Raw genomic sequence first — 27,246 nt, 5'->3', positions numbered from 1 at the left:
ATATGATGTACACGGTAATTAGCAGCAAAAGCCAGTGGTCGCGCGCAAGTCATAATGATTTAGTGCCTGTCCGAAAAGAATTTTAGGTTTGTATTTTTTGTATTAACACAAAGCCTGGGACATTCTAAAAGCGAAAACATACAATTAAACTCTTTTTAAAAGCTGATTGTACTGTTTCTATTATAATTTCTAGTCGAAGAAAGGTTGTTGTATGGCTGCACGTTGCTCGCTGAGAATGATATGTGTCTATCATTATGTGCATGCATGTGGTGCATGGATATTATAATAACCATTTCCCGTTTTTAGCTGCTGCTCTCTTATGCTCTCTCTCTCCCTTTTCAAAGTAAATCTCTCTCGTGGGCTAGGGAAGTGTTTAATGCTGTATACCAACTATGTTATTCCTGCAACAGCACATGTGTGATACATAGCTAGGCTTGCATGAGTAAAGGGCTCTCATAACTATCTACTCATTAGCTCTAACAAGTATTTCAACTACGTGATATCGAGGCATCCAAAACAATTCGATGAGCACCTAGCGAGCAAGCAGAGGCACTGGACTGGTATATAAATATTCATTCAAGCAAAGAGTAAGTATGCATTTACCTACATATTGTGATTCCTCTGAATGAGTATGATTCAATATTCATATCAATATCGTGAATATTATGTTAATGATATCCATAGGCCTATAGGCTATATCGATGGTAGAAACCATCATTCATGTGGGCATGGTTACACTTCGTATTTCCGAAGGTTCGTAATTCCGAAGGTTCTTAATTCCGTAGGTTCGTAATTCCGAACCACGTATAAATTGCCTATACCTCGATGTTCGTTAATCCGAAAACGAAAAAGGGTTCGTTAATCCGAACATTTGTGGCGTTATTCCGACGGTTCGTTATTCCGAAGGTTCGATAATCCGAAAACAAAATAAGATTCGTTGTTCCGAAGGTTCGTTAATCCGAAAAAAATAAGGTTCGTTGTTCCGAAGGTGCTTTAATCCGAAAACAAAATAAGGTTCGATGTTCCGAACGTTCGTAATTTCGTAACGAACCTTATTTTGTTTTCGGATTAACGAATCTTCGGAATTACGAACCTCAATTCGATTTCGGACTAACGAACATTCGGAATTACGAACCTTATTTGGTTTTCGTATTAACGATCCTTCGGAATTACGAACCTTCGGAAATACGAACCTTCGGAATAACCGAACCTTCGGAATTACGAAGCGTCGGAATTACGAATGTATGCGGTGGGCATGACCTCCTCAAATGTTTTGGCTCATTAAGCCACAGCTTTGTCATATTTTGATATGCGGCCCACTTGACTCAATCTGATGAAGTGGCTGTTCTGAGTAAATATGAGCTATATTATTATCATGATTTTTATGACTTAATCAGGCTATTCATGTTGACATTAGATTAGATATATATCAGGTTGTGCCCGCAGATACTAAACCGTCTTTCCCGTAACTAAAACTTCACTTTGTTTTTATTTGTACATTGTAGCGCCCAGTGATATGGATGTCATGAAAAGCGCAAAGTAGGCATATTATTATTGAAAGCTCATGATGGCCTTGAAAACAAATCATAATTGTAATATAGGTGAATCACGTGTATATGTTTGTGTACCGGAATGAAATGGGAGCAAAGAATAATAATTTATGGTAAATGCTGAAGATTCGGTTCAAACATGCACGCTTACGCTTATAAGCCCCTAGTTACTAGGAAACGCGTACCAAGTCCATGAATATTTTAGCACTCGTTCATAATATCAGTAAAACCCTTCCCCACCCCCTCCATGAAGCACGAAGTAGTGTATGGAGCGTTAATTGTTTCAAGTAATACAATAAATCTGAATCGCATGCATGTTGGTTTCGCATCCAGTGCTTTTCATGGAAGATCAAATTCAAAATATCACGTTACTAGGCTTAAAGGTCAAGTACACCCCAGAAAAAAAAAGTTTATTTGAATAAATAGAGAAAAATCAAGCAAGAGTAACGCTGAAAACTTCATCAAAATCGGATGTAAAACAAGAAAGTTATGACATTTTAAAGTTTCACTTATTTTTCACAAAACAGTTATATGCACAATTCAGTGATATGCAAATGAGACAGTCGATGATGTCCCTCACTCACTATATCTTTTTTTTTTTAATGTTTGAATTATACAATTTTTCAATGTTTAAACCACAAAATGTTAAAACAATGGAATCCCACATGTTCAGAGAGAAATTATTTTTTTCTTCACATGGCAATGAGGAGAAAATTAAAATATTTCATATTTCACATAAAAAAATACAAAAGAAATAGTGAGTGGGTGATGTCATCGGTCCCCTCATTTGCATACCGACCAGGGTGTGCATAAATTATAACTTTTGTGAAATTAAGCAAAACTTAAAAATGTCATTACTTTCTTATTTTAGATCGGATTTTGATGAAATTTTCAGCGTTATGCTTGTCTGATTTTTCTCTTTCTATTCAAAGCAGCTTTTTGTTGGGGGTGGACTTGTCCTTTAATAATCATATCACATCGACCAAACCAGTCACATGCAGACAGACAGACAAAGAAAATACCATATTACCATCGGTCGGTTTGGAGTCCGTTTCACGAGTGTGACTGACCCGTATGGAAACATCAATAAAAATAGACATGAAAAGCCGATTGAAGCAGGGTATATTTTTCTTCTTCAAGAGTTCAAGGGGTTCAATTTTGACTCAACATCAGTTGATTCGAATGAACACTGTAGCATCAAACAAGCATGATGATGCATGGTGCAAAATAAAAGTGTAAAAAAAATAAATAATAATAATCAAATTTAAGTCTTGAAGATGCGCATTATATGGCTGTTAATTGTGTAGATGAGGGGCCACCCGATAAAATAATGCCCCACATCATATTACGACATTCTCGAGAACTAATCTCAGGTGATAACTCCCACCGGAGAACACTATCCCCCACCCCCTGGCAGACAACGCCCTCCCAAGCCCCACCCCCCCCCCCTCCGGTTGAGCTTTCCCAGCAATTTACTATGATTCGGTCAGAGACAACTCCATTTCCAGTCGAAGGACTTCCCTTTATGATTAAATTACAATCCTAGGTGATGACTCTATTATTAATTCACTGGGACGATTCTCCATCCAATTTCTCCTCACATACAAAATTATCACACTGAATGGAACAGAGATAAATCTATTCATAGATTATTTTGAAACCAGTATTATTCAGGTGTCGTACATAGAAGCAATAATGCGCCTATCAGAAGGCAGAATCTTGTATTTTGGGTAAGACTTTTTGTACCTGCAGGAGACGGGATCCAAAATGACAAGCAAGCAAAGAAAATTTCATTACTCCATAACTATTGGAACCAGTGAGAAAGAGAGTCCATCATGCTATAATCGACAAGATATATGCAAGCTGTGGAGTTTAAGTGCCCAACGCATAGAGATGCCTATGAAATGACAAATTAATAGGGTCAACATTGGTCTGGGGTTCCAAAAACATAGTTTACATAGGGCCTAAATAATTCTAAAATGTGGACCAATATTGGGAGAGAAAAATCATAACCCGATATGTCTTAACCGAGAATGGGTGCCGAAGTGCAAATAAATAATAAAATAAAAATAATATAGGATTTGTATGGCGCACGTATCCACCGTGCTAGGTGCTCAAGGCGCTCCAATATTACCCAGGCTAAGCTAGTCTACCGATTCTGGTGCGCACAGCTTTTTGAGGAATTTCTTACTGCCGGTATCCATTTAACCTCACCTGGGTCGAGTGCAGCACAGTGTAGATAATTTCTTGCTGAAGGAAAACACGCCATGGCTAGGATTCGAACCCACGACCCTCTGTTTGAAAGGCGAGAGTCAGAAGTCAGAACCACTAGACCACGACGCGCCCACAAATCAAGGATGGAAGGAGACCGATCCCATGCAAAACGTTTATTACCGACCTTTTAATATAAGCTAATTCATAAACTGGTTGATAAGATTCGTTACATGGATAAGAATATAACATGAAATAAATGAGATCGAGTAGATCAAAGATTGACAGAATGGAGACATAGATACAGTACAGGCCAAAAGTTTGGGGCCACCCTCAGATTTAAAAGAAAATCATACAAAACACTGATTTCTGCATTCATTCAAAATAATGTATTGATACTAAATGGGCTATGACAGATCAGTCACATCACACAAGCATTTTTCAACCGGTTTTGACTGCATTTCTGTCAAACCCCAGTCGGTTTTCATAATTCAAATTTCATGCATACCCTTAAACTTTAAAGGTATGTATAAAATTTGAATATAAAAGGTTATTTTAGACAACCTGAAAGCTTGTCAGTGCTTTTCCGACATAGCAACAAATAATATATGTCAACCTGTGGACAGTCAACTTGTCAATCGGACAGTCAACCTGCCTGAAACGTAAAGTCTGCTCTCGCGTTCTTGCTGTATAACGCAACTTACTTGCCAACTCAAGCCTTCTCTCATCTGCCCAATCTTCTCTCACCTCTCTAGCTCAACTAGCCTTCTACTCTAGCCTCTCATCCTGTCTACTGCTCAAGCTTTCCACTCTTTCTGGTTTACAGTCCTCTTTAAGACTACACTCGTTTTAGAAAGGTACTCTGCTTTCTAACCTCCACTTTCTCACCTCTCCATTTCTCTTCTACCTCTATCCACTTTTATCTCAGTCCTTTCCAGGACTTGATACACGGTGTCCGCGATTGTTTATGCTACCAAGCAAACATCTTCTGCTAGAATCCAGTTTGGATATATTATTTGTTGCTATGTCAGACAAGCCTTGGACAAACTTTCAGGTTGTAAAAAACACTTTTGTTTGAAATATATTTAAATTTTATGCATACCTGTAAAGTTTATAGTATGCATAAAATATGAATATATTCATGATTTGGACTGGCGTTTGACAGCAGTGCAAGCAAAAGCAGTTGGAAGAAGGCTTGTGTGATGTAAAATAGCCTATTCAGGTGGGTGTTTCATAAAGCTGTTCGTAAGTTAAGAGCGACTTTAAGAACGACTTCTTGTGGATTAGTAATAGTTTAAAGCAAAATGTTCATTGGCAATGGTTTAGCGCGTAAGAAAGGTTCACCAGTCGTTCTTAAAGTCGCTCTTAACTTACGAACAGCTTTATGAAACGGCCCACTGTTTCAATACATTTGCTTATATTCAGAATGCAGTGTCATGTATGATTATCTTATAAATCTGAGGGTGGCTCCAAACTTTTGGCCTGTACTGAAGATGAATAGATAGATAGATTAGATAAATAGATAGATAGATAGATAGATATATAAACAGGCGGACGGACGGATCGACGGACGGACGGATGGATTGATAGATAGATAGATAGATAGATAGATAGATAGATAGATAGATAGATAGATAGATAGATAAATAGATAGATAGATAGATAGATAGATAGATAGATAGATAGATAGATATATATATATATAAAGATAGTTAGATAGATAGATCGATAGATAGATATAAAATATAGATAGATAGGTAGGTAGATAGATAGATAGATAGATAGATAGATAGATAGATAGATAGATAGATAGATAGATAGATAGATAGATAGATAGATAGATAGATAGATAGATAGATAGATAGATAGATAGATAGATAGATAGATAGATAGATAAATAGATATGTATGTATAAGGAAGGATGAATATAATTATGTATATAAAGAGAGGGGGAGATAGAGATTTATCAATAAATGAAAAAATTGTCGACTAGTAAAATTAAAAATGAGTAAAAAAAAATGGATAGACCATCGTATATGTTACTCACTCTTCCAGGCAAGATCCAACTCAATATCAGCAAGTTGAATTAAGAAATGGAAATTAGTTAAAGAACAGTATATGCAGATCCTGGATATCCAGATAATTTCTTTTAACCCGGATGTGAGACGAATAGGTCAGAGGGGTTATATCACTGAACTGGAAATACGTTCAGTGGGTTATATCCGTTAATGTTGTCCATGTGATTCTGAATTCAAATTTCAGGACTATGATCAACATGATTTCCGGAGGAAGTTATAACTGGAATTGTAACCACATTTTAAAGTATCAGGTCACACGATGATATACAAAATATGATATCACTGATATCACTTTTTATGCAGCTGTTTAAGGGCGAAATTGAATTCTTTGCAAACATTAAATGTACGAAATTGTGAAATTCATGACCTTGTATGCAAATGATTTCAATTGTTTCCTTTGACTTTGAATAAAACATTTTTGTTCTTTCTTGGACTCTGTAATATAATGATAGTATAGTGATTAGTCGTAACACTGATTTCTACGATTGATATTCATTGACAATGATTGATTATTTGATTATGATGATCAGGTTTAAATTCACCAGCATTTGCTTGTCTGATTTTATCTATTTTTTCAAACAAGTTTCATATTGAATGATTTCTCTATTAGTAAAACACACCCACTAACCCAAATAAGCATAAAAATATTTAAAAATTATAATAATGTTACCGACAGGTTAAGAAACCAATTTCATGAATTTTGAAATTCCAAAATATAATGTTATAAGAAAATATTTTATATAAAAGTCATTATAATAATGTTTTTAATAATGCCGGTAATATGCCTTTTGGTTACTTTCTTTGATTTTCTTTTTGAAAAAGTGGGCCTATAAAAACTCTCTTTGGTTCCCTTCTTTCTCGATCCCTGATGAAAATCCTGGCGCCTTCTAAATCAGCATGTTAATACAAGTTTTAATATTGACAGCAAAAAGCAAAATAGAATATAAAAGGATGTTTCACTGTCTTGAAGGCACACGAGTAAAACAAACATCCCAAACTCGTTAATTGAGGGGGGGGTGATGATGCCCCCTCATAATGGGGGCGTCGTGGTCTAGTGGTTATAGACTCTCGTCTTTCAATCTGAAGGACGTGGGTTCGATTCCAAGCCATGGCGTGTTTTCCTTCAGCAAGAAATTTACCCACATTGGGCTGCACTCAACCCAGGTGAGGTAAATGGATACCGGCATGAAGAAATTCCTCAATAAGCTGTGAGCACCGGAATCGGTAGACTAGCTTAGCCGGGGCAATATAGGAGCGAATTGAGCACTTAGCAAGGTGGATACGTGCAATCCTATATCATTATTATTATAAACATAATTACATGGTTTGCGATGGCGAGAAAAAATGAGGGAAAGTGGAAGTGGCAAAGTATTTTTTGCATTTAAGCCCTATATAGAGTATGTGGGGTATAGATGAGGGGGTGATAGCCCAGGCTGAGTCAAATAACTCCTCTAAGAAATAAAGGAAAGGTAAAATAGCTCCTACACTGTAAAAAAAATGAAGTGCTATTTTAGCACTTACAGTGCTTGTATAGTGACTGCACTTCGAGTGCTGATTTTCTAGTTTAAATTTGAACTAGAAAATCAGCACTGGTAGTGCAGTCGCTATACAAGCACGGGAAGTGCTAAATTAGCACTTCATTTTTTACAGTGTAAGTTTTAGTATTAACAGCAAAATAAAATATAAAAGGATGTTTCACTGTCTTGAAGGCACACGAGTAAAACAAACATCCCAAACTCGTTAAGGAGGATGCCCCATCATATGCGATGGGAAAGTGGAAGTGGCAAAGTAGTTTTTGAACTTAAGCCATAGAGTATAGAATAAAGGAAAGGTTAAAGCCATAGAGTATAGAATAAAGGAAAGGTTAGATAGCTCCTAGTAGGCTTATGAGGCGGAATAATAAGTTTTATCATGTTTATTACAGCATGGTATTGTCCTGTTGGCAACAAATTATTATTCTTGTTTCAATTGCCTGTACTGAGCTCCTTACTATATTTCCCTATCTACGATCCCCCTTCATTGCAATTACCACCCCCTGATAATTTGAAGTCGCAACATATGAGAGAGATAGAATTAGTCCATTATGGAATTAGGAAGAATAAAAAAGAAGCAAATCTAGTAAACACACTATTAACTATTTCTCCGTATAGGTTCATATAAGATTTGATAAAATCCCTAAAAAAGTGTTAATACACATTTCATACCTTTGTTGTTTAGAGATCACCAGATATCCTCTATTTCTGAGAATATGATGATATGTTTTTCTTTTTCTCGGTACGGGGCCTGAAACCGAGACTACTCTAAAACTTAGCTGTTGAAAATGAACAAAAGCTGTGGCAAAAAAAGTCAATCCTGACTGGTTGCCAACCAAGGAAAGAAGAAGAAGAAAATGTAGCAACAGTGATGATAGGTATTCTTGGGCAACTATTAAAGTCCCCATAAAATACTAAAATGATTAATGATATACTGGACTTATCTGAAGCAGTATATTCTTAATTCGTCTTCATGTGATAAAAAATTCTCAGATACGTGCATCATTTATTTCATATGAATTAACTTTTATGTATGACGTCATTGTAGGTACGGGTCGGGGAGAACTCCCCGATAATGACCAGGGGCCGATTGCACGAAAGGGTCTTTGCAAGAACCGTTTTTCGTGTCGCCCATTTTTTATGATGCGCCATGTGAAACGCATTTTAAATAAATTATTTGCAAACATATGTTATTCGTCCGTTACAGTAAACAGTATCTTTGTTTATAAAATGTGATATATCATGGAAATGTATAAAAATTGATTGAAAAGCTAGCTTACGAATTTTATTTGTTTATTATAACTTTCAGAAATATCCCGCATATTGCGCATTATGAAAGATGGGCGACACGAAAGACGATCCTTGGAAAGACCCTTTCGTGCAATCGGCTCCTGAACTTTGTGGTGTGCGGCCTGCTGTGGTCTCATTTGGGACTTAACGCCCCCGGGGGGGGGGCACTCGACCAAAAAAGTAGTAGGGATGTGCCGCGGGCGAGACAAAAAAAGGGGCCTTGGAGCGGGCTAATTGTAAAAAGGAAGGTCCTCGGAACGGGCTTCAGCACTACAAATGTTTGTGAAAACGGGGGTCCTTGGAACGGGTCGACTGCATGTGAGTGCGTATGCATCCCTATATGGAACGGGTATACGTGCATGCAGCTAGCCCGGCGGCACGGGCGCCGGGTGCGCTAGCGCAGAGGCGATAGTCGGACAGCGCTCTGCGGCCGCTTTTCACCAAAATTGCGGCTCATTGTAGCAGATCAATGCGACCGGAACGGCGTAACGGAAAATATGCGAAGCTTTGGAGCGGATTTATTTCTTCTTTTTTCACGATAAGAAGAAAATGATATGCCTTGGAGCGGCTTTCTTTGTTCTTTTTCTCAATAAGACAAAAATGCTGCTATGCCTTGGAACGGAAATTTGAGTGTAAAAATGGGGGTCCCCTCCGCGGCACATACCCACTATGCATTATATACTGAGTGCCCCCGGGTTAACGCCCTCACGGGGCAAACAAAAGATAGAAACACTGGTTCACGAACAATCATTTAGCACGCGCGATATTTAATTTCTCTATTTGTATTGAAGTATTATTCCTCGAAGATGTTTAATCTTGTAGGACCTACTAATATAATAGGTGGATGGGTGACTAATCTATATTAATATGTCATATAATCGTCACCAATGGTTTAACGTCGTATGGATCTCCTTTGCCGACGACGTCCTACTTACGAAAGTGACTGGCGCGTATAATCTGGAGAGATTGAAGAGCGCCATCATATTCAACAACAACAACAACTGGTGTTCAGATTAATTAACTCATCTATTCAGTCGTTGAAATAACTTTTGCATATTATGAACATTTTCATTCTCTCTTCGCCCATGCATTGTTCTTCCTGCTCTTGACTACACTTGACCTGAAGCAAGACGCAACAACTATAGCTCCATGATCGTCATCATCTCAAACAAGACTCTTCATCATGTCGGGACATGGTCGGGATACTCGTGAGCATTCATCGACATCATCGTCGACATCATCGTCATCCTCATCAGCGAGGTCGTCTGGTAAATGTCCTCTAATTCATTTCTTACTCTGTTCGCTCACGGTGGCTCAAGTCGGTCTGCTCTCTCTATTCCTCATCTGGACAATCAAGACTTGTTATAGTCGATGTAAGTTTATAGCCGACATGGTAAAATATCCTAGACATAAATGTTGGTGATTAATGTTTTTGAATTGATAATTATGTGTGCATCGATTAATGATTCCCGTTCTTTACAGAGCGGTGTATATCAAAGTGAATCTTTTTCACGATGAAACATTGTGTGAATTATGTTGATTTGAGCTGATTTGCGAAAAAAAAATGTATGGTTATGTTCTTGGTATAGTTACCATGGCTACATCCCTATGCATATCAGGAGTTTTGTTGATATAGGCCTAATCACTGATCATTATTTTATTGATCTTCTTTATCCATGTACATTCGTTCTCCTTTCTATGATATAATAAACATATTGCTTTCAAAGTCAAAGGGAACTTTCATGTTGGCAAACACCTGCTACTCAGTCACATTTACTCTACGGCGGCCGTACGGCGAGTCGAAAACAGCAATTTTATTAGTTTTTATTCAAACCACCTCTATGCATGTAGCTGGTACAAAGAAAATGAATGTTTTCGGCTCGCCGTAAGGCCGCTATGTGGCTCGTTCCAAGTGATTGGAAAGCATCACACAGCACAGGGTGAACGAGTCACTGATACCAGGTATACTACTGCTATCATGGCTATAGTCACAGGAATTATTTCTCGCTTTACTAGCTCATGTATTCAGATACAGTATGTTTAGTAGAACAAATAAATTCGTTAAACATGCTGAGCAAGGTATTCAAATAGTTTACCAAGCTAGGATTTGAGAACGAGATGGCATACCTATATCATGTATATTTTACGGTATCTATTTTTCTCGCTCGCTGCGCTCGCTTGTATTTATTTATTATGGTAGATGCAGGTTGGTTAGTGAACTAATTTACATTGATCGGGCAAGTTAGATGACACTCATTAACATTTAGATATTTCTTCGAGCCATATCCATTGTGAAACAGCAATTACAGCAGAAAATGTAGCCGTAACCACTCACTCACATGGTTTTAAACAGCATGCGGGTGGAGAAAACAAGGTGAAATAAAAGTTAAAGCATTTTATCGGAAAAAATTTAATCGGTGAGCGAGATGGAGTGAATATAATGGAGCGTGAGCGAAATGATGAATACACGCAGGCATGTTTCTATACCAACCACCGAGCTTTGGGCAGGAAAAAACACTTTATGACATATTCATGAAACCAAGGTCCAAACATAGTCATATTTGGTATTAAGGGGATGGGTTGCATGAAAAAGATCGTGTATTGTGTGTGGCCTATGGAGTTAAGAAATTGTATATTTTCTCGAAAATGGAAATAAGTCTTATGTCATACCCCCAGTGATATGTGGACGTGTTTCGACAGTCTTGCAAAGATTATTAATTTTCACGAAAGCATGAGGCACGACACAATCAACTCTCCACTCTGACAGATACTGTTTGAAAATTAATTTCTTGCGTGTGCCCGCCAGGGTGTGGGAGGGGAGATGTTGTCGGCACCATCAAAAGTTTTGTTGGTAAATCTAAGTCGAATTGGGACCCTTGGGGTTAACATTAAAGGGGAAGTTCACCCTGACAACGAGTTTATTATAAAAATAGCGGGAAAAAATATTGGCGGAGGTTTAAAGTGATTGGTTAACATTGGTTTGACTTTTAAAAATCTGAGCTAGAAGGTAACACTTGTCACCTGTGTCTGTGATATGTTAAAAAAATGAAGCCCAGAAAAAATTGCGTTCGAAAATAATTATTTTGTGCTTCAAAAATTGAAATATCAAGTGACCGAAAACACCATCTTAATTTCATCCCATACACTTATGTGTACTATTTAGGCGTCTATAAGACGCCTATTTACAAAGTCGGGGTTTGCCTTGAAGTTTTAGCTCTTCATTCTCAATAATGGTTGTTTTTAGGGTTTATTAGTTCTATAATACATGAGAAGATATAGTAGTCTGTTTGGACAACTTCCGGTAGAGGGGATTAACATAGTTAATTATTAATTAATTATTAATTGATTATTAATGAATTATTAATAATTAGTTAATTATTAATTGATTATTAGTTAATTATTAATAAATTATCAATTAGGTGTTTGTTGATATCGGTGAGGCCAAAAGCGAAGAGTCGTTATGGGGATGAACATAATTAATTTTAAAATTTATGTTAGACAAAGCTGTCAAGTTGGACATGGATATTTTTTTGTAATGTGTGGAGAGTATGGATTGATGATGGGACAATAGAATTAGGGATGTGTGTTGGTCAAGTTCACTCTTGGTGGTTTTGGATGCAGGTAGATGTTTGCCGAGCAGCTCATCTGTGCGTGTGGGGAGTATGGATGCAGATTTTGGATGCAGGTAGATGTTTGCCAAGCAGCTCATCTTTGTGGGGTCTTGGATGCCGACAGGTGTTTGCCAAGTAGTCTCATCTTTGTTAGGTTTTGGATAAAGCTATTAAAAGCCAAGTAGTTTTCAAGACATCTGCAAGAAGCCATATTGTAATTTGATAATTATGAATTAACGGTGACCTCGTGAAACACTTGGTTAAGGTGAACATAGGGATGCATCATTGATTAGTGTCCCTCGATGGTCATGAAGTTAGAGTGGTATAGGATTATTGGTTACACAGTGAACATAATTTCAGGGGGTCGCTTACAATTTAACATTACTGTTTCCATGGTTTCATGCAGAATAGCTGTCACCCAATCGGTATGTGTCATTCCGCCATTTTGGCGTTGCAACGTCTACGGCGAAACATCAGCATCGTCATGATCGTGGAGTTGTGTGTGTGTGTGTGGGGGGGGGGGGGGTAATAAGAGAGTTTAGCTGGAATCCACTTCATTCCCTCACATTATTCCAGCAGTGTGGCGTTGCGGCGTCTAACGGCGTCATGGGGTTGCGGTATAGGAGGATCGCAATTTACCATTTGGCAATGAGTTCGATGATGTTTGGTGATTAATGATGTTAAATGTCGGTCCCAATTATAAATCATCATTTCTCATAGATACATGTCTGTAAAAACTTATCACACGCACACTCTAGAACAGAAACACACGCTCTCTATTTATCGGATAGTGGGGGTTAACACTTTTTCCAATTGTTGTCGCATGACCCTCCGTTTATTTTCAAAATCTTCAACCACGAGAAAACAAATAATTATTCCGATCGAGTGTCAATGTATCAATGTTGTCGATAGACTCGGGGCACTTTATCATTTGGAATACTTTTTTATTCAATTTTGTACTTCCCGAGATCGAAGTTGAGAATATCTCATTTTTATGGGAAATATATTTACAGAGGGCAATAAATCGGATCAAATCGTCAAAGTTTATGTTTGCAAGGATTTTATTAAATAAAACAACAAATAACTTTCACTCTTATGTTTAAGGAAAATTATTTATATTATTATTATTATAAACACAAACCTCAGTATGACACGATTTTTCAAGTGTCATGTTTGCTGCGCCCCTGCATGCATTCGTGCCCCCTTTCCGTTTATTTTCAAAATCCTTGAAACATTTCATGCAATGCCAATAACAGCAAGATTATCACAATGTAGACAGAGGGTATGAATGAACTATGACACTTCATGAAGTAGATGTTCAGACAATCTATTTCATTGAAAGAATTGTATTGCCAACAGATGGTTCGCAATTGATGAACTATTATATTTATTATTTGGATAATGTGCCCGATAGAGGGCGTTGCTATATCATTTCAGATTAAATTTGTTTGGAAACTGTACTTTCAGAGAACTTTAGAATATCTCCTTGACAGTAAAATATAATTGCAGATAGAATTAAGGCGCTCAGTCGCATCGGCAAATCTGTCAATTTCATACAGCGCGTCCCTAAAAAAATGTCCCTCTGACATAAGGCTGAATTAATTTAAAATATGAAAATTATTCTCGATTAAAATAATGTATAATTATAGGAAGCTCATCTCAAGTCCTAACTTCTCAAACAATTTCATTGGTCTTGCTTCAGCGGTTTTGAATATACAGTATATTATGTAACAATGGTGCTTTTCAGCCTATTCCAAGTTTTCATACATGCATCAAGTTAGATTATGTTCATGATGATATAAGCTTTCTTCTCCTGTACATTATTTTGTATGATTGAGAGTACTACAACACTTTGGAATAACTTCAGCTTGGCTATGTCAGAGGGACATTTTTGGGGGGGGACGCGCTGTATGTAGGTCTACATTCGTAGACATGGTAGAGGTGACATGATTGAAAACACTTCATTGCGGCGTACATTGCTCTGTTTTGACGGCGTTACGACGGCGTACGGTGGCGCTACGGCGCATCTAACGGCAAAGTCATGAACATTGCGCCTCATGGCGTCATAGTTTGACAATACTCACCATGGTCAAAGCAATATAAAGTGGCGGTGCAATTGTTGCACTATCATTTGCAAGCTTAACATCTTCAAGTCAACATGAATACTCTCTTAAACCGATTTGCTTGTTCCCTATGCGATAAGACGTATAGTCGCAGGTTTGACGTGAAGAGGCACGAACAAACTGCGCATCGAGAAATGGAAACGGATGAGGAACCGAATGAAACTGAATCTGAAAATGAAGACTCCAGTGATAATGAAAATATCATAGAGGAAGATTCTAAAATGATAGAATCAGAAAGTGAAGAAGAAGACAATGGAGATCCTGAAGACAACCTAGTTTATCAAGAATGGTTCAAACTGGCTCTAGCAGCAACCGATGAGATGAGAAATGAAAAATACGAAAAATATATCTCAAGGGGTATGAATGAGGAAGAAGCTCGAGAGAATGCTCACACAAAAGTTTTATGGGCAGTCAAACGAATCTTCTTCGACCACTACTCTTACTTCTTGCGACATAGCTTGTATCTTGAAGAAGATGACACCAATCTTGACATTCTATCTGATATCAAAGAAAGAGTAGAGAATGGAATGGATATTCGGAAAGCAATTCAACGCGTGTTGGCCAGACACGGAACAAAGTTTGATGTCCTATTTCAATACCAGGAAGAAGAGGAGCATGAAGAAGAGATGGAAGGGGCTGAAGAAAGTGACAACTAGTGCACATAATAATACAGAACAAACTTTGTAGATTGTAGAAAGCTGTACATGTATTATGATCATGATGAAATGATATTTTTTCCATGCTGATAAGTTCCAAGAGAGTGACCAAATATAATATATGAATGTACTTTCTGATACCTACAAATTTACAAATATGCATTGCTTGTTAATATCTTGTTTCATACTTCAATTAAAATAACAAAATTTGCTGATGTGAAATATATTTTTGCATAAGATGTGTTTTTTCCTTCTCTTGTGCTTTGTCGTTGGACGGATTGATGCGTTAAACGCCTTCTATCAACAAAAATAAAAATTGATTTCATGACTTTGCCGTTAGATGCGCCGTAGCGCCACCGTACGCCGTCGTAACGCCGTCAAAACAGAGCAATGTACGCCGCAATGAAGTGTTTTCAATCATGTCACCTCTACCATGTCTACGAATGTAGACCTACATACAGCGCGTCCCCCCCCCCAAAATGTCCCTCTGACATAGCCAAGCTGAAGTTATTCCAAAGTGTTGTAGTACTCTCAATCATACAAAATAATGTACAGGAGAAGAAAGCTTATATCATCATGAACATAATCTAACTTGATGCATGTATGAAAACTTGGAATAGGCTGAAAAGCACCATTGTTACATAATATACTGTATATTCAAAACCGCTGAAGCAAGACCAATGAAATTGTTTGAGAAGTTAGGACTTGAGATGAGCTTCCTATAATTATACATTATTTTAATCGAGAATAATTTTCATATTTTAAATTAATTCAGCCTTATGTCAGAGGGACATTTTTTTAGGGACGCGCTGTATGAAATTGACAGATTTGCCGATGCGACTGAGCGCCTTAATTCTATCTGCAATTATATTTTACTGTCAAGGAGATATTCTAAAGTTCTCTGAAAGTACAGTTTCCAAACAAATTTAATCTGAAATGATATAGCAACGCCCTCTATCGGGCACATTATCCAAATAATAAATATAATAGTTCATCAATTGCGAACCATCTGTTGGCAATACAATTCTTTCAATGAAATAGATTGTCTGAACATCTACTTCATGAAGTGTCATAGTTCATTCATACCCTCTGTCTACATTGTGATAATCTTGCTGTTATTGGCATTGCATGAAATGTTTCAAGGATTTTGAAAATAAACGGAAAGGGGGCACGAATGCATGCAGGGGCGCAGCAAACATGACACTTGAAAAATCGTGTCATACTGAGGTTTGTGTTTATAATAATAATAATATAAATAATTTTCCTTAAACATAAGAGTGAAAGTTATTTGTTGTTTTATTTAATAAAATCCTTGCAAACATAAACTTTGACGATTTGATCCGATTTATTGCCCTCTGTAAATATATTTCCCATAAAAATGAGATATTCTCAACTTCGATCTCGGGAAGTACAAAATTGAATAAAAAAGTATTCCAAATGATAAAGTGCCCCGAGTCTATCGACAACATTGATACATTGACACTCGATCGGAATAATTATTTGTTTTCTCGTGGTTGAAGATTTTGAAAATAAACGGAGGGTCATGCGACAACAATTGGAAAAAGTGTTAACCCCCACTATCCGATAAATAGAGAGCGTGTGTTTCTGTTCTAGAGTGTGCGTGTGATAAGTTTTTACAGACATGTATCTATGAGAAATGATGATTTATAATTGGGACCGACATTTAACATCATTAATCACCAAACATCATCGAACTCATTGCCAAATGGTAAATTGCGATCCTCCTATACCGCAACCCCATGACGCCGTTAGACGCCGCAACGCCACACTGCTGGAATAATGTGAGGGAATGAAGTGGATTCCAGCTAAACTCTCTTATTACCCCCCCCCCCCCACACACACACACACACAACTCCACGATCATGACGATGCTGATGTTTCGCCGTAGACGTTGCAACGCCAAAATGGCGGAATGACACATACCGATTGGGTGACAGCTATTCTGCATGAAACCATGGAAACAGTAATGTTAAATTGTAAGCGACCCCCTGAAATTATGTTCACTGTGTAACCAATAATCCTATACCACTCTAACTTCATGACCATCGAGGGACACTAATCAATGATGCATCCCTATGTTCACCTTAACCAAGTGTTTCACGAGGTCACCGTTAATTCATAATTATCAAATTACAATATGGCTTCTTGCAGATGTCTTGAAAACTACTTGGCTTTTAATAGCTTTATCCAAAACCTAACAAAGATGAGACTACTTGGCAAACACCTGTCGGCATCCAAGACCCCACAAAGATGAGCTGCTTGGCAAACATCTACCTGCATCCAAAATCTGCATCCATACTCCCCACACGCACAGATGAGCTGCTCGGCAAACATCTACCTGCATCCAAAACCACCAAGAGTGAACTTGACCAACACACATCCCTAATTCTATTGTCCCATCATCAATCCATACTCTCCACACATTACCAAAAAATATCCATGTCCAACTTGACCGCTTTGTCTAACATAAATTTTAAAATTAATTATGTTCATCCCCATAACGACTCTTCGCTTTTGACCTCACCGATATCAACAAACACCTAATTGATAATTAATTAATAATTAACTAATAATCAATTAATAATTAACTAATTATTAATAATTCATTAATAATTAACTATGTTAATCCCCTCGACCGGAAGTTGTCCAAACAGACTACTATATCTTCTTACATGCACTTGTACACATGTTTCATCTTGGTTTGATAATTTTTTTAATCGGCTGCTCACAAAGTTAAACAATACCTTAAATTCATTAAAAAATAAAAAAAGTTATTAGAATTTTAGTCATTTAATTTGTGACGTCATGTGCGAGCAGCTTTCCTATATATCATCGTATGGTAAAAAAAAATCAAAGAAATTTCATTTTCTCAGAAAATTGAAAATGTTTGTTTTATTGTTCCTTCAGTATATCAACAATACACAAATCATTTCACACGCGGTGCTAAAAAAAAAAGAAAAATAATTCATCACGAAACATTAAAAAATATGCATTTTATATTACATAACATATGGGGCAGTCGCTCGTTTATTATAATATGATTTTCTTAATATTTAATGGATTTTCCCTAAAAACCTTCACCAATATTTTTCATTATTTTTTCTGCTTTTTTTACAACAAACTTTTCTTTAGGATTAACTTCTCCGATAACTGTGATTCCATCTAATAATAGTTTGTGCTAAACGTTTGGACTTTTACCAACATGGAGATATACATGTATATATTGACCCGACAAGGAAGGAAACCGATCTAAAACTGATCAACATCAGTTTATCCATTACAGCGTAAGAGTATTGATATTACTTTAGATGCAAATAAGTGTCACTATTATTATTTGATATTATGTAGATTTTGATGGATAATCGATGCAAGGAACATTGCTTTCTTCGATTGAAAACGCCCTACTTTCCACTTTTTAAGAATTCAGCTGAAGATTGCCAAACCATAAGTATAATAGTTATTTATTCTATTTCACCAATATAAAAAAGGCACATGTACATCAGAGAAACGATTACAGTATACAAACATGCAACAGTGGCATCCGCCCCCATGCTACTCCCACGACATGAATCAAATAAATAGGTTCTCTTATATAAAATATACTACACATTGAAAATGAGAATGAAAAGGAAGGGGGATAAAGGATAAAAGATGATATAGAGACGTATTGGGAATATAAAGAACAAATATTACAACTGCAAAAAAATGTGGAAATATAACTCAGTAAATAAAAACATCAACTCGGCACTGAACAGTAATATATTCATTGTATTATTGAGTTACATCTGATCATTAAAGACTAGCCTTGATGTTCTGTATGTTTTTGCAAAAAAAATACACAATAAATGTGAAATATTTAGAACTTCAGGCGAATACATGCAGGTTTCATCTTGGTCAAGAATAGGAATCAGGAAAGCAAATATACATGTAACATAAGAGTAAAAATTTGTATTTATATATAAACAAAAGTTATATCAACATGATCAAGGAAGCAATCTAAACACAGTGAAAATAGAAACGGAAATATTTATTTTTCTAAAAAATCTTGTTGAAACAGATCTGGTGAAACTGAAATAAAAAAAATGAAAAAAAGAGTAGTTGGATGTCCAAAATAGAATGGAATTAAAATCGAACACCTTAGAAACAATGTCAGGATAACAGATTCAATACAGCATAACGCTAAACAACTTATAAATGTACAGTGAAAAAGCATCATATCATTATGAAATCAGGATAAGCAAGGGAAAAGACTGAGAGATGAAGAGAAAGAATAAGATAAACACTATACAAGCATTAATGATTTTTTTTAGAGAAAATCTTAGCTCGACGCATTATTACATTTATTCATTTATCTATTTAGTTATTTATCAATTGATTTATATATTATTTATTTAATCATGCTTTCTTTATAAAAGCAGGGTAGTCCCATATTTCACATAGTTCTTACGGGAGAATAACAATACAATGTAGAAAGGAGAAGAGACAGAAAAAAAAGTGAGAGAGAGAGGTAGAGAGAAGGGGGGAGAGCAAGAAATAGAAGGGTCTCCGACAGAATCATCTATCAAGAGTTGTTTTAATCCTGATTTTAAGATTTAACTGCACGTAATGCCAATTTTTGCATCTTTGTTTGTAGCTGCTCGAAGATTTTGTATATTATCGTTTTGTTTCTGTCATAAATGATAAAATGTCATAGGGTATTGTTGTTTGTTTTCGGTATTTTTTTCAGGTGACCCGAAAGCATTAGCATAATGCTTTAGACTTGATATGGTGATCATCTAAATTTATTTGAATATATTTTGTATAAAGATATTTTTTAATATGTGTCATATTTGTATACGTCTTGACTGTCGAATTTCAAATGAAATCAAATAAAGAGCGATCAATCAATAAACACTTTATCATGACGAAATCTGTCACTGTACTTGGATAAGATGATAAAACAAAACAATTCAGCAATTAAATCCATTCTGTAAATCTTTGTCTATTATTTAACCTTGTCTCTCTTCTATTTTTTTTTTCAGATCAGCGCGTTATTATTCTATACCCTGTCGAGTCAAACCCGCACCTCCATTCGAATAGTATTACCAGTAAAAAGGCCATCATTCATCTCCATGGAAACCAGAGTAACAACTTGAGTCATCTTATAAACGACATTCATGATGAGAGAACTACTTTCATCAATAAAAGCATACACAGAGACTTATCTATCAATGATATAGATTTTACTATCGTTGGTACGACACACTCTAAAGTACTAGCAATGACACTTAAATGGCTAGAAAGTTTGATGAGGCTGAATATAAGCTATGACGTCACTTTACTCGTAGAGGACCAACGTGCCTATAAAAATCTGTCTCAATTCAAAATTAGATCGAAAACCTTAGAGAAAACGCATTTAGTAGCCCGACGAGTGCTAAAGGAGACTCAACTTAAGAATTCATCACTGCTGTCTGATAGTGACGTCATATTGAAGATTCTCACTTTGGGTAAAGGCGTACTGTATACTTCAACAGATTCAATTTGGTTGAAAGATCCCATGCCTGGTATATGGGAGAGTTATTACCAGTGCCATGTTTGTATCCAACACGGCAAGAGCGAGCTTCAGGGTTTTATATTTTTGAAATCATCGCCAAATGTCATATCCGCTATTAAAGCACTGGAAACGAAATTGACTAGGAGGAAAGCGAAGAGTTTACGATCATCGACGGTTTCAGCAGACATCTTTCTACAGACGCTAAAGACTGGATTTCACAGATTCTCGACATCCCTTGGCTTGAATATATGCTACTTGTGATTTGGAAAACATATTAACATAGGCGGATCCAGGGGGGCCCGAGGGGCCCGCCCCCCCCCCTATTGGCAGAACAAAAAAAAGAGAAAAAAGGGGAAAGAAAGAAAAAAAATAAAAAGAAGGGAAGAGAGAGGGAAAAAAGAAGGGGAAACATAAGAGGAAGAAGACGAGTGAATAAAATGAGATGAGGGGAAGACCTGGAAAATATTTTTTTTAAATCTTTCATGTCACGATATAAAATTTTCGCTCGCGCTTCGCGCTTGCATTGCCTTTTAGGTGATTTACATATCTTGTTCAATATGGAGTTTAAATATCAAGTTTGGAAGTCAATATACAAAAAAAAACATATTTCATCTCAGAAATCGAACTTTCGTTATTTTGCGTGATTTACAAATTGATTTTTAAAAAGTGCTCTGTAAAAATGTCAGTTTTATGGTCTGAATATTAACATTTTCTGCTCGCGCTGTGCGCTCTCAAATTTATATTAACTGATGCATTCTAGTTATAATTACAAAAACAAGTGCTTGAAATGTCCAGTTTTCATGCCATCATATCATCAGATTTCGCGCCCTCATTAATATATAAGATATTAATTTAATAATTGAATTGTCCCTTTTGTTTCATCTCGCACTTAGCAAGAGGAATAGGAAGACAGTGTTCATTTTCAAATGATGACATGTCCTAAGGATGTGCCGGTCCTATGTCAAAACTCAATGTAATAATAATGATGTAATAATAATGCAAAATATCAGTTCTTTTTTAAGTGCGATCCATATCCTCCTCACAATTTTCCTACAAAGTGCTTGAAATATAGAGCTGAAATTGATTCATTTTTTTCAGATCGGAATATAAAATAGTTTAAGTTCGCGCTACGCGCTCGCTTTGATTTTCACGATAAACGATGTATTTAGAATGCCTAAATTCTAGGTCTAAATATGAAACAGGCGCGTGCATGTTTATTCCATACACAACTTGTTCTTTATTTAAATCATTATCCAGTTTCAGATCACAATATTAAATGTTTTCTGCTCGCGCTTTGTGCGCATTATAAATGTAGAAAGATCCCCTATTACTCATTCTCTTCATGATTTACAAAACATGAATATAGTGTCCCGTTTTTAGGTCTTAATCTCTGTTTTTTCCGCTCGCGCTTTGCGCTCGCATCAATTGTTTAGTTATATAGCTATCTTGTTCATGATTATAAAAATTGATTAAAATTTTCCATTCTTTATGTAGAAATGTCAATTTTTTCAGCTCGCGCTCGCGTTATTCGATTGTTGAAATATGTAACGTCTTCATGGCTAAGTGGCAGTCCTTAACATGTATATTTTCGATCAGTTCAAAACGCATATGAAAATTTTCTGCTCGCGCTTTGCGCTCGCATTATTAATGTAAGGAAGATCCCCAATTACTCATCCTTTTCATGATTTACAAAACATGAATAGAGTGTCTCGTTCAGTAGGTCTAAATCTCGAAATTTTCCGCTCGCATCAATTGTTTAGTTATATACCTATTCTGTTTAAAAGTGCTTAGAATTTCCATTCTTTGGGTAAAAATGTCAATTTTTTTCAGCTCGCGCTTCGCGCTCGCATTATTTGATTTTTAAAATATGTAACGTCTTCATGGCTAACTGCATGCAGTCTTTAGGGAAATATACATAAGATTTCCATTAATTTAGCTCGCGCTTCGCGCTCACACTATATAAATAAGGATTATCTATTTATGATGATTAATAAGAATAAAGCTAAGAAGTGACTATTAGGACTACCCCTTCAAAAAACCAAAAATCATCTTCGAGCGGCCGATTGGGGAAAATATGGCTGAAAAAAATTTCCGGGCCCCCCCCCCCCTATTGGCGAAGGCTGGATCCGCCCCTGTATTAAGATAAGCAAAAGGACTAACTAGATCAGAACCCCGAGAACCTCTGACGCGTAGTGACCTATCATCAAACTTAAAAATCACGAGCGATCGAAAAATTTGACATTTTTCAGTACGAACATTTAATTTTGCAATAAGGTTTTGACATGATATTAATTGAGAAAGCGATATCATATCTCACCCTTTTTCATTTACATGGTTGCATTTTATCTTCCATTTCTTCATAGTGATGATAGGGGTGGATTCAGTTTTTGCAAATATAGGGGGGGGGGGGTATCGTCATCCACATCCAGTCGAAGGGCCAAAAAGTTGGGGTGTGGTAAAGTATAAAAACTTCATTTGAGTAAAAAAATATTCTTATAAACATGACATGTATAAGACTAAGTAAACTAATGCGAGCGCAAATCGCGATTTAAAAACTTATTTATTTATTTATTCATCTATCTATTAATTCATTTATTTATTCATTTATTTTTATTTATTTGTTCATTCATTTATTTTTTAGATATATTGTATTTTTTACGTATACATGTATAATTATGGCACATTCTTAACACTTTGTTATCGTGTATACAAGATGTCCTATCTCATGCGAGCGCAAAGTGCGAGCCGATTTTTTTTTTTGCAAATATATATTTAAACTAATCTGTAAGTGACATTTTAAAGACTGTTTGCAATGGTTTCATCATGGACCTATACTACGTAGGTCCATGGTTTTATGAAGAGAGTACACCAATCAGTATTTATCATGCCAGCAGGAAAGTGCGAGCTGATTTTTTTTTTAATAGATTTAGATTTAGATTTCAAACTGGGACATTCTAAGTGCTTTTGCAATCATGAACATGATGCGTATTTAATTAAAAAAATAAATATCAACTAAATAAATTACGTGAATGCATAAAGCAGGCTGAAACAATTCATAAGTATTTATATGTTTAGATTTTATATGTCCAGTTTATATCAATTTAATTATATAGTGTTTTATTCTTCTATCTGCATCTTGTTTATTTGAAGAGCTCACTTGCAAAAGGCGTTAGGTCCATTTTTCATCAAATTTGACTTTTTTGTCTTAATGTATAGATTTTTAGTAGCTCTATAAGATGATACTAAAGAAAAGTTGAAATTCCTATTTAATTAAAAAGTGAACTAAAATGGCAAAGAAAAATCACTTTTTTTCAAAAGGGGTTAGGTCCATTTCAGTTTAGTTGCAAAAGGGGTTAGGTCCACACATATTTTTTTTGGAAAGAATATCTTAAAAAATATGAAGACAGGTAGATGGTAAGGGTATCATGAAAATTCAGTTTCGCATAAGAATATTGCAATATGGGAGAATTAAAAAAATGATTTTCTTGGAGTGGACCTAACCCCTTTTGCAACTAAACTCTTCTGAAGAACTCATTTGTCACTGGGGTTAGGTCCAATTTTCATAAATTTTATTATTTTCTGTCTCTAAACCTCTAAATTTTTAGTCACTCTGATGATACCAGAGACAATTTGAAATTCAAATGAAAACATGAATGAAAGTGGCAAAGAAAAATCACTTTTTTAATCAAAAGAGATGGGATTCATTTAAGTTTACTTGCAAAAGGGGTTAGGTCCACAATGATAATTTTTTTTTACATATAGAAAAAAATTGAAGACGGGTAGATTTCTTTTATACCCAATTTTATGTTCACATGATAGGGTAGTACATCATGACAATTTAGTTTCTCATAAGAATATTGCAATAAGTGAGAATAAAAAACATGGTTTTTCTCGGAATGGTCCAAAGTGGACCTAACCCCTTTTGCAACTAAACTCTTCATTTGTTTCCCATTTTTCTTTTCGTCTCCCTTTCATATGACATTCATTTTATAAATATTTTCCTCCAAATTTGTACAAGATATGGTAAGATTATTCTTCAACCGTTGTTTGAAAGAGTATAACCGTTGAGAAAACAGAAAGCAAGTATAAATGAAGATCACTATGCTTAAAAGCTTGGATTTATTTTCTTGTCGATGGATGTACAATCACTATGAAATACATATAGGCGTAAAAGAATATGGGATATACACCGAGACCCACTTCATAAAACCCCGATTGTAAAACGACTGAATTCCTGGCATTTGCTTGGTTGTCTTTTGGTATAGCCATTTTCTGACAGTTTTCAGTGATTTTTGTCACCGTCTGTTTGGTCATTAAATGGGAAGTTCGATAAACGAGGCCGAATTATTGCATACCAACCAAATTTCCAGGGGTGCTTCAGCGTCCACGGCAATCCAGCTTCACAAGGCCACATAATTATTCTCCCAGACAAAACCAACTCCAGGTTTGCATAGGTTTGACATTATTTGTAACAATGTCGGTTTGGAGTCAGTTTCGTTGGTGTGACTGTATTTATAGCATCACAATGTTTATCAGCTTCACAAACAGCGCGAATGTAAAATAGTGTCAGGATCTTTATGTCACACATGAGTTACTAGCTCCATAAAAGTTTATCAATGAACTAACTTTTATAGGTTGCACTTATGCACAAATGAAACAATTCGTCACGAGATCTCCAGGAAAGGAACATTCAATCTGGAAAGGACGAGCCATGATTTATGGGTGTTTTTGTCCTGAGGAAGACGTGTTGTTTTGGTTGATGTATAAATCATCTGCACAGGGGCGGCACTTAAAGAGGGTAAAGGAAGGGGCGATGATCTACCCCATATGATTTTTGAATAGTGAAAAAATAAAGGAAAAAAAACGAAGAAAGAAGGTAGAAAGAAGAGTATGATACGAGAGTTCTGACTGGGTCATGATCTCTATACTACCCTGTTATTCAATAAAGAAAATAAAAAGAAAAAATGTTTTTGGCTTCATGTCATCTTGCCACCTCCCCCCCCCCCCATCAAAATCCTGGTGCCGCCCCTAGTATTATATTATGCAGTAAAGAATGGGAGGGGGAGTGGCTTTGTACCTCAGAATACTGATTCATAGTTGGAAGAGGACATATTCTTGTACATACAAGATAAATGTTAATCACATAGCTACCATGTAACACAAGTACTTGCACAATATTAACGTATTTTTTTTTTTTAAGTTTTGGCATTTACTTGAACGAAAATGGTTGAAATTGTTGTCAATTTTACCTCATATATCAAACTGGGGAGCTGTCTTGACACGACCCTTAGTGATGTATTTAACGGCTGCAATCTGATTCATTCCACTGTTATTTTATGTACGTGCATTTTTTTTTCATTACTTTTTATTTTATATTGAATTATTTTCATTCTAAATGGTATTTTTAATTGAATAAAATTGAACTAAAATGATTAAGTAATTGGTACACGACTATTCACTTGTTTTACAAACAGTTGGTCTGCTTCTTATATAACACCACATGGGTTATTTTGAAGTTGGAATCGATCTTAAGGGATGGTCCGGGCTGAAAATATTTATATCTATATAAATAAGAGTAAAATTCACTGAGCAAAATGCTGATATTTTCATCAGAATCGGACACTAACGAAGTCATTGAATTTTAAAGTTTATCAATATTTTGTGAAAACAGTTATGCACACCATCATGAATATTCATTAGATGGGCTGATGATGTCATATCCCCATTTTCCTTTTTCTTATGTTATTACAAGAAATCATAATTGATTCATTTTTTCAAACATGTGTAAATTATGTGTCTCCATAATGATGGAACAAGTTGCGGCAATAAATAACTAATGCACTTAATCAGTTGTCAATCAAATTCTTTTAGTTCTTGGTAATTTTTTTTTGATAAATCTAATTTCATATAATAAAATACAAAAGAACAAGTGGGGATATGACATCATCAGCCCACCTAATAAATATTCATGAAGACATGCCTATAACTATTTCACCAGAATAATGCAAGTCTTTAAAATTCAACAACTTCGTTATTTGTTATCCGATTTTGATGAAATTTCAGCATTTTGCTATGTGAATTCTACTCTATTTATTTAGATTTAAATATCTCCAGCCTGGACCATCCCTTTCCCTTTAAACTCTGGTTTAAAGTTGTGGTTTACCTATGGATAGCCAGTTGTGACATAAGTATCTAACAACAGTTCAATGTATCATCTAATTTGACTCGCAAATCATTCTTAACTGTCTCAGAAATATTAATAAGATATATTAGGGAAGATGACGGTAAAACATGAGAAACATGCAATGTAAACAAATTTTTGACATGTTTGGCTTCCCATAATTTTAGCACAAAAGTAGACCATGGTCTTAATTAAACCCGACTTCAGAATAAGGGCTATTTTGTTTCATTGCCATTTGGTATCCAATACCCAGTTAGTCTAATTCTCATTTAGTAGTATGGTGCACAATTGGTCTAATTTCCAATTTGTACTTGATCAAATAATTTGAAAGTTCATCAAAATTTCATCTCACCATAAAGACTAAGTGGATATTAGATGAAATATATATAGCCTAACTGGAAATTAGTAAAAATGGTAAATGGGCTAAATATAGCCATTAGAAGAAATGTTTAGTAGACAA

General features: G+C 35.8%; 1 protein-coding gene across 1 annotated transcript; it reads left to right on the top strand.

Annotated features, from left to right (window-relative positions):
• The first annotated feature begins 254 nt into the window (after positions 1 to 254).
• LOC129269244 (uncharacterized) lies at positions 255 to 21,240 on the top strand. Its single transcript, XM_054906716.2, has 3 exons — positions 255 to 587; positions 9,788 to 10,034; positions 20,094 to 21,240. The coding sequence occupies exons 2-3, from the start codon at positions 9,845 to 9,847 to the stop codon at positions 20,864 to 20,866; spliced, it is 963 nt and encodes a 320-aa protein (XP_054762691.2). The 5' UTR covers positions 255 to 587; positions 9,788 to 9,844; the 3' UTR covers positions 20,867 to 21,240.
• Positions 21,241 to 27,246: the final 6,006 nt, after the last annotated feature.

Source organism: Lytechinus pictus, chromosome 10, assembly GCF_037042905.1.
Source record: "Lytechinus pictus isolate F3 Inbred chromosome 10, Lp3.0, whole genome shotgun sequence".
Lineage (NCBI taxonomy): Eukaryota > Metazoa > Echinodermata > Echinoidea > Temnopleuroida > Toxopneustidae > Lytechinus > Lytechinus pictus.
Note: the sequence above shows the minus strand (reverse complement) of the source record. Positions and strands in the feature narration are given on the sequence as shown.